At 43.1% G+C, this 9,844-nt stretch overlaps 1 protein-coding gene across 4 annotated transcripts in view; it reads left to right on the top strand.

Annotated features, from left to right (window-relative positions):
- The window catches only part of LOC105560566 (synaptotagmin-7), a 219,939-nt gene that overhangs the window by 74,048 nt on the left and 136,047 nt on the right, over window positions 1-9,844 (top strand). For 3 of the 4 annotated variants that reach the window (XM_012009778.1, XM_012009777.1, XM_012009776.1), the window contains exon 3: window positions 3,433-3,677. In XM_012009778.1, coding sequence (XP_011865168.1) covers window positions 3,439-3,677 — 239 coding nt within the window. In that variant the 5' untranslated portion in view covers window positions 3,433-3,438. The remainder of the gene's footprint in view (window positions 1-3,432; window positions 3,678-9,844) is intronic. The other variant, XM_012009780.1, reaches the window with a different exon arrangement.

The following is a 9,844-nucleotide window of genomic DNA, read 5'->3' as shown; positions in this document are numbered from 1 at the left end:
GTCAAATGAGATCATTATGATTTTTCCAAAATGACTTTTAAGTGATGTCATAATGATGTCATTATGAGTTTTATGTTCTACCTGGGGACTGTGCCTTATTACCTGCACCCTCCGAAAGGATTTCTGTTACCTAGACAAAAAATATTTTTGACGCATTTATATTTCTCACAATCTCATTTAGTATAAAAATAAGACAATAAAATCAATAATTCTTATTCTCCTCTATCGAATTAAAAAAGATTGGCTTGCTATTTCGGGACAAGAGTAACTTATATAAACGTAAGTTTATGTATTCTTGCGTTTAGAGTAAATTTTCTCTCCAACGCACGAAGTTTATCATTTTATTCTAGATTTTAGAATTTTTCATTTAAGATTAAAATATTCCTTTCTGTATAATAAATATGATTGGCGCTATATTCTATTTTACGATACATTGAAGTGTAACAGCATTGAATCTGGAAATTTTTGTGCGTACCGCTCGCATTGGCCTTCCCTCCTAAAATGCCACGGATCGTCCCACGGTTATGTTTTCAGGGTAGATTTTAAGAGAAAATTCTCTCCGTGTGCAATATGAACATACGTCTCGGTACACTTTTTTGTCATTTTGAGAAATTAAAACCTTACGAGAATACGCTTTAATTCCAAAATTACTTCATACTGTAGGTGCTTTTTTTTTTACCATTTTTATTTCTAGCAGAGAAATGAATCTGACAAAAATGTTGAACCAAAATAATGAAACGTTTAGAACCCACGATATAACACTGACTTATATCACCGCGGCACAGTTGTCGCGTCAGCCGCAGGACATCCTGTGTAACTCATCGGCTTTTAACGGACGAAAATGCCAATTGTGTGTGCCGCGCGCATTTAAAACTGCCTGAAAGCCCATCGTTGATTAGTCACGGGCGATTGTGCCTGTATTTTCTGCGTCCGCAACTGATCGCTTTGTCGGCCGATAATCGCGTTTCGATGGGACACGTGACGTAACGGATTCAAATGGTACCTCTCCCGCGAGTGTTCCACCGTCGGCTTTTCATTCCGCGACGCGGCCTCGCCTCGCATTTGCTCCCGAAGCACGGCGCCGAGCGTTAATGAGACGGCGTTGCACCGCATTATCATCGCCCACCTTCTCCCTATCAACGTTTGTCAATATTTCCGCAAGGAGCCGAGCTTAATTTGCATCGCGTGTAAACGCGGTGATGTATGGCCGCGTGAAAAAGACGTTGATTACACATTTTGTCAGCGTGCCGCGGGGGGTGCGGGGACGCGTTAGATCGACGCCGAGCGTTTATACCGCGCGGAAAGTGGAGAACGCTCGACGGACGTCTGGCGGCGTTGCGACTTTACTGTAACTCAAGAGGCGTACGTTACAAAGAGGGTCACGACGCGCCTCTTGAGACTGAAATATGGGGGCTGCTCGTTTTTGAGCCGCGCTTTTCGCCCCAAACTCCATCGGACGTGATGCGTATAAATTATCGACACGAGAGGCAGGAGCGAGAGGGTGGCTCGAGAGGAGAGACATTTCTAACGTCGAGTTTCTAACTGTGTATACATCTCTTTTATGCGCAATTGCGTCGGAAGAATTGCAGGCTGTATTTTGTATTTTATGGAGTCGAATCGATAACGTCTCTCGTTCGGAGACGCTCAAATTGAACGGCGAATCTCGAAATCTTCCTCCGGAACGCCCGGTATATTTTTCGTATTTGCGTCATCCGCTTAAAGAGATAAAGCGAAACTAATTTACGAAGTACCCGCTAACGAGGAGCGAGGAGCTACTTTTTGATTCCACCTTGTAATGAGATGAACACATCTCTTGAATATAAAAGGATATTTAATCCTGTGAGAATAAATAAGAACGCCGAGAGGCGCCTTGGACAAGAGTGATTATTCATTTTGGATTAGAGGAGAGAATTTACGCATTAAGATTATTCTTATCGCGTATAAAGCGAGAAGATTATTAGGCGCCTTATCAGAGTTTGCTGGCAAAACGTACGGTAAAATTTCAAAAAGCTCTCATAAAGTTCTTCAAAGTGCCATGTTGTCCCACGATTTCCGGGATAAATTTGAAGAGAAAATTCTCCCCGCGTACAAATCGGTCAGCTTCCACTTTTACATATTTTCTCAAAAATATAACATATTTAAGTAGCGAAAACAAATCCCATGATTTGCGATTTACAAGCGTGAGACGACGACGTCTTATCATTTTAACGGTGACTAGAGATCCTGTAATCAGAGACTGGCCATAAGAGTGCGAGTGAGAGAGGAGAAACATAGACTATCTCACTCTTCTACGATTTGACGAACTCTTATGGCCAGTCTCTGATCACAGGGTCTCTAGTCGCCGCTAAAGTGATGAAACGTCGTCGTCTCACGCTTGTAAATCGCTCGTCATGGGATTTGTTTTCATTACTTAAATATACGTAATATTTTTGGGAAAAGATGTAAAAGTGGAAGCTGACCGATTTGTACGCGGGGCGAATTTTCTCTTCGTTACGATCGCAGAAGAGTGAGATTTCTCTCTCACTCGCAGGGATTCGATCAACTCTTAGGGCCAGTCTCTGATTACAGGGTCTCTAGCGGTGACGAGTAGTGCGCGACATACCGCAATGTGCGGATCGAGGCGCAGGTATTCCGCAGGGCTATCCCGATCAATCGGCATCTTTCGATCGCAACGTCACGGCGCTTTTATCTCGTACGTGGCCTCGGCCCGCGCCACGCCGCGCCGCCAAGGTCTAGCCGGGATAGTTTGCGCGCGTGCACGTGTAGATACCTGAAATTGCTACGGCCAAATCTCATTCGTGCGTGGGATGACAGGGCGGTTTCGGGGGTTCATGGGCGTGTAACGTCTAGCCGGGAGCGCGATGCCTCCTCCGACCATCGAGTCGGCGGACTACATGTATAGTGCCGTTGTAAGGTGTACTCCGTATTGACCGGGCTCGCCTTGCTCCGCTGCAGCGGACTCGCGGCACCGCTACGTGCGAAGTCTGCAAATGAATTTTTCGGACGTGCCCGAGACGATCGCCGGGCATTGTCGTCCGGGACGAGGGGTGCGCATTCTTCGTTGTCGCGCGAAGGTCACCTCCGAGACATCCCTTTCTCTCTCTCTCTCCCTCTCTCTTAAAAAAATCTCCCCCGTCGGTATTCGCCGGTGAGTTTACGGCGTCGTTTCATTTTATAAGGTCGGAAACATCCCCGTCCCCCAGGTCGTGTACAAACGTGCGCGAGCGGCTCGTTACGTTTTATTCGCGGCATTAATGAAAACGACTGTCGGAAGTGCGGCGAAACGGCGGACCCTCCCGTGAGCGCGAGCCACGAGGCCTAATCGCTCGTTTAGGTCGACTCGCCGGGCCGCACTTCGCGCCGATGTCGGACGCGAGCGACGTAAATGTGTGTCCGTCTCTCAATCGATTTGCGCTTCCTTGTGCATTCCAGGTGGGCATGGAACGTCGTGACGTCATACTGACAGCAGTTTTCGGAACAGTCGGTGCTCTTGCAATTCTAGTAGGACTCGCATTAGCAATGTGGCTCTATCTACGCGCCAGGAAGTCCAAGCAGCGGGACGACGATCTCGAGGACCAAAACGATAACGGCGACGGCTCCGGCCAGCAGCAGCAGACCACTAAGAAAAACGGCTTTCTCAATCTGAAGACGCCCCTGATCAGCACGAAGGCTCTCGGGTAAGTCTCCTTCCTTACCAAAATATCTCTAACAGCACGTGCAGATTCCGGGAATGTTCGGAGGATATCGTAAAAGTGCAGATACTCGCGGAGCATTTTCATGGTACGGTCTACGTAAAGAAGAACGGAACACCACGTGCTGTTCGGGGGGATCGAGTGATCAGTGTCACGATCCAGCTCTGAACACGGCCATTTTTTCCCCGGGCGAGTTTCCTCTCGCGAGGAAGAATCGATAGTTTCAATCTTCCATCGATACATCGGATGCGATACGAACGATACCTTTTATACTACCTGCTTTTTACATTTTGCTCTTGGTACTCTTATATCTTTGTGTCTTTATATTTTCACATCGTCTCTGCTGCAATGATTAGCGGCGAGGCAACATCTCCGAGTTTACGTAAGAATAAATGAATACATCCTACGTTGACTTCGGGGGAGGGCAAACAAGCCGCAGTCGTTGTGCGTTCGTTACTTTTGTTTGCTTGCCCGCGCGCGGGCTTGTTTCTGCCGCTGCTACGCCGAGTCGCTTCAAGATACCGCGATGTATTCATAACTCGACAAAGAGTATCATTAATTCCGGGCTACGTCTTTTCTTGCGAGCCAAGGACGTCGTTCTGTTTTATCGCGCAAAATCCTCGTCCTCCGTTGTCGCACTCCTCTCCCGCCAAGTAGCTTCGCCCTTTCGGCGGGGAACGAAGCAGCATTCTACAATCGCAATTAACGGGGATTAATCTCGCGTTTGTTCCCTCGCCACAATCGAGCCTCGCGCGATTTATCGTTCTCTGCAAGGTTCCGCGTAGGGCGCTTTATTATTGCCCGAGAATGCGGTAGGGCGACTCCGCGCGTCTCGAAGTAGCGCGGCCAAATATTAGTCAGACGGCACCTGCGGGTATCAACAGCGGGTCGGCCGTCGGTAAGTTCCCCTCGCCGGTAAAGAGCCGGTTATCGACGACGGGGTTGCACCCTGCGAGCGAGGGCGGCCCTCACCCTCGTGTGTTCCTGGATAACGGAGGCCAGCCCGCGGACGCGTTGTACCAGCGGCGCGTTACACACGTCATCGTTTATATCGTTCAACGATACTCGACGCTTCTGGACGAGGGTCGTTCATTACCGGGTCATTTATTACCGCCTCTAGCCGGAGTAATCAAGAGGTCCCAATTCGTTACGCGCGCACCGCTAACGGCGCGGCGCAGTCAAAGCGAAACTTGCCGTTATTACCCGGCAACGTTCCGAAAGGTTATTTGACTCCCGTAAATTTCCGATTATTGCGTAACTTGGCGAGCCGTGCGCCGAGGTTAAACGCGCACTTACGACACTCGCTATTAAATAGCAAAAACCGTAATTATGCTGTTCCATTCTGCAAACTGTGTAAAATACACACTTTTATGCGAACTTGTTTGGTTGCACGACACTTTTAGGGGTGATTTTAGGAAAGTTGGCAATAACAGTACAGTAGTTTTGTCGACGTTCGTATTGCAGCGTCGGTATTATTAATTTTGCAATTTTTTGACGGCTTAATTGTATGTGTTAAGCTAGCGCTGCACTATGCGCGATTCGTGATTCGTATATTTGTGAATGGTGTGCAGGAAAAATTCGTCGATTCGCCGTGCGCGATTCGCCACTCTGCCAGAAATAATTCTACAAAATTCTACCAAAAAATATACTATAAAAACTAAGATACAACTGCCAGAATCTAAGAAATTCTACGTAAATTTAAAAAGTGTTATAAAAATCAACTTGAAAATGCCAGAATCGAAACACTTTTGATAATTTTTGTAATATTCTACAAGTAAGCAAATATTTTAATTCTTTAAGATTTTGTTTCTCCAATTTTTAAAACTAGCGCTTTAAATTTGACTTAAACCGACCAGTGTTTTAATACAGAAATTTTATTGCGAAAAGTATTACCTCAGGGTTTAAACTAGAGCTTTCGATTGGATACGTGTTTTAAGATTTACGTGTACACGTAATCCGTGTACACGGATTTAAGGTACCTTCATTCACGTGTACCTGTGTACGTGACACGTGTACTCGAATATCCGCGTATGTGTGATACGTGTAAACGTGTGCAAATATTTATCGCAATTTGATGAAAGATCTCTATTTCTGCATATGTTGTTCGACATATGTATACGCATAATTCCAGCATTCCAAGTTTTATCCAGATTTTGTCACATAATTCTCCAAATATTTCCCTATTGAGGTATACACGGCAACACGTTTACATATGCCACATACACGGATATTTTTATCCATAGCCACAGATAACGGATTCACGTAAATGAAGATTCTTTAAATTTGTGTACACGGGTTAAAACGCGGATAAGTTAAATACACGGATTACACGCGTATAGTCTAGTACACGCGTACTAGGGAGCTCTAGTTTAAACCTGGACTTCTCTACTCTCTAGGCGGGCGTCTCACCAATTCGATCACTGAGGCATGTAATATTTGTCGCAATAACAGTATAAAGGTGATATCTTCGCGTCTATTTTTCGACTTGAAAATTTCTGTATTAAAACACTGGCCGATTAATGTCGACTAAAACACTTGATTGATATTGAAACTTGACTAATTGTAGACTCGTGATACAAGTCCTGTGATAACAGGTAAAGGTTAAAAGTTGTCCAATGAATTACGAATGGTAAACTGAGAATCACGAATAGTGTGGTAAGCAATAACCAATGTCTAACGAATTTCTGCGAATCACGAATTGCGCATAGTGTGGCGCTAGCTTTTGAGATATTAAGAAATTTAAGTACTAGCGTTTGCCCAATGGCTTTTAATCGCATAATTTTACTCCTCCACGTCAGACTGGTATCGAATGTGCTATTACTAAATTATGTTTCTTAAGACCGTTTTAGACGATCTATAATTCGTATTAGACTTCAAGCCAGATTAGATTTCAAGACAATTAGATTTCAAGGCATATTAGATTTCCATTTATAATCTCTTACATGCCGAGTATTTTGATACGATCCGATAATTTAATATGCGTTTTTACGTCGCCCTCTGATTCTTTAATTGGTTTTTGTATCACATAAAATCGTAAGTAGAGCCTCAACTATACTTAGATCATTGAAAGTGGATTTAAAAACTTTCGCCCCCCGATTTATAATTCACGTCGTAAATCAAGATAAAATTCTATTTATAATCTTTTATATGCCGTGTAATATAAACAAAAAATTTGAAGGATTAGAACTATGCATACGCATTAAAATATACGCATGTATCAAAGTGGACGGCATTAAATGGGTTTCATGCAACGTAATTCCGCGAAACTGTGCATCGAGACTGATTCCGACCATATTTTCGACATTCGCTGCGCGTTGTGATTATGCTCTTCTCTTATATAATCTGTGAACATATTTTCGGCGTAGTTATTTCAACGTACTCAGTTTTAGACTGCAGTTAACAATATTCAAGAAAGTACGATAGTTTCGTTGACATTCGTATTACGATGCCAGCATTACGATCATTAATCTTGCGGTTGATTTTCCGAAGGTAGCGACCGTCTATTAAAGACGTTGAGAAATTTGACGTTAGCTCAAAAGCTTTTAATCGCCCGACCCCTCCGTGCCAGGTTGACATCACATTCGATGTTATCGTAATGTTACGTTTGCTCCTAAACGTCATCCACGCGGAGAGAATTTGCTCTTAAAATTTATCCTGAAAATTATGTGATCGTGAGGCAACATGACATTTTGAACAACTTTATGAGAGTTTATGGAAATTTTACCATACACTTTACTAGAAAAATATAATAACAATAAAAATTCTTTCGAAAATATGTTTAGTTTCAACGTGAGAATTTTGAAATGAGATTATATTGCGTTAAAGCAAGAAAAACTTACTTGAATGAAGCGATTTTATATAATTGAATCAAGAAAAATATACGCTTATCGTTTAAGAATAATTTCCTAGAATGGGAAGGAAACAATGTATTGGATAGAAAATATCATATTGTCAAATCGAAGTTTATAATTAAAATAATTATAAGTAGGTATTGAAGTGACATGGTGTTTAAATGAGACTAATATTGTTGGAATGTAAGATTATGAAATGCTTTTAAGAAGATTACAGATTGTTGCGTGTATACAAAACAATGAATGCGTTAATTTGAGTTTATATAAGAGTTTATCTGACATAAATTTTTTTCTGTGTATAATTAATTACTAGTGAAATGTATAGTAAAGTTTCAAAAAACTCTCATAAAGTTCTTCGAAATGCCGCTATGTCCCACGATTACATGACTTTCAGGATAAATTTCAAAAGAAAATTCTCTCCGTGCAATTAAGAGAATTTCTTTTATTACTTGAACGAACCAGGCGCCGAGATTAATACTTCCGGGATTAATACATCTATGCTAAGTAACGTGATAATCATACTCTCCTCCTAGATAATATTTCAGGGGGATTCATAATGGCGCGACGGTCCTGCCGACATTCGGGGTTACGACGCGAGCTTCATTAATTCCGCGGCTTATTTTTTCAACGGTAGGTTGTCAATTAGAGATATAAGAAACTTAAATATTAGTATTTGCTCGAGAGGCTTTCACTTGCGCGAGTCCACCCCTCCCGTTCTAGATTGGCAGTCCTTTTGTAAATTTTCACCTCTCGTCGCGGGCATTCGCCCGAACTCTGTAAATAGAGTTGGACCGCTTTCTATGCACACATATATGGAGCATTCTGGAACAATCGTTAACGAACGAGTCACGTAACGTACTTTTCATACCACCGACTAGTGTTTCTGTTTATATTTTTCTCCGTCAGAAATAAGATACGCGTTGATACTGTCAAAGCGCGCCGTATGATTGACAAGTATAGAATTTCTGTCCTCCTGTAATAGCACGTCAAATAACGATAAGCTATTCTCCGATTTTCAAGCGAATAAACTGTTTAACGGATATCTCGACATTCGCAGAAATAACCGACGTTTTCGAATGCCACGTTAAAACATTTTCGATGTCGATTATTTTGCGAACAAAATAGCGACGATTGAGATTTCACTTTGCCCACTCGTGCATATTTCAATAATAAACTTATACAATGAATACAAATAAGCGTCTCGAGCTTCAATCCGGTTTTACATGGGAAAACGGGGATGCAGGAGGAAACAGAAATTTATTAATTATTTACCGCCGGTTTGTTTCTCCCCTTTCAATGCTCTTTCACGCCGGTCTCGCGGACGCGCGCGATCGTTTATACTTTCGCGCGAGAAGCGAATTATACGAAATTGTCGCAGATCGCACGTGCGGTACCATGCCGAATATCAATGGGAGATTATTATTAGCGAACGCGGGAATAGAGCCGATAATCCATTCTAATCGTATTGGCGATTCGATTATCAAGAAATCTGCATTCGGGATTCGGTCCGGGAAGCGCGTAACTGCGGGGTTTTCCACGACAGAAGGTGAAAACAATGGTGGTAGCAATGTACAATTTTCAATAGCTGTCGAGATTGTGGCCCCGAGTGTATGCGCGTTTTAGAAATACGTTGTGACGTTTATTCACGTGCTTTCCAGTATAAATCGCGGCGGAACAAAACGCGCCGTATGAATAGCCCGAGGGGATAGCGGTATAGAGCTGATCGAAAAGTAGAAATCGTTTTTAAATTTCATAATTCATTCAGCTGCTCTATAAACACACGAGCGACGAACACTTTGCCACTGCAAAGCGCGACATTTTTGCTCCGAGCTGCCATTGCGCGGAGACTCTGCCTCTGTGTAATGCGGGGTCTACAATATCTACAAGTCTCAGAATCGCAGTCGTAAGAATAATCGCACGCGTGTACTAGCTACGCTTACACTTAGCGCGAGACACTACCGTGTCTCGTGATCGACCGTAATTGGTACATTCAGTCAGACACATAAGAATTGACAAATCACAGTCGACTATTCTCATGACTACGATTCTGATGTGTGGTTTACAATGCAAGTCTCAGAGTCGCAGTCGTAAGTATAGTCGACTGTAATTGGCCAATTCTGTCAGATACATAAGAATTGACAAATCGCAGTCGACTATTCTCACGACTACGATTCTGATGTGGGGTTTACAACGTGAGTCTCAGAGTCGCAGTCGTAAGTATCGTCGACTGTAATTGGTCAATTCTGTTAGACACATAAGAATTGACAAATCACAGTCGTCTATTCTCATGACTACGATTCT

This window comes from Vollenhovia emeryi, unplaced genomic scaffold (genome assembly GCF_000949405.1).
Source record: "Vollenhovia emeryi isolate VEMERY1.0 unplaced genomic scaffold, V.emery_V1.0 DF939227.1, whole genome shotgun sequence".
Taxonomy (NCBI): domain Eukaryota; kingdom Metazoa; phylum Arthropoda; class Insecta; order Hymenoptera; family Formicidae; genus Vollenhovia; species Vollenhovia emeryi.
Note: the sequence above shows the minus strand (reverse complement) of the source record. Positions and strands in the feature narration are given on the sequence as shown.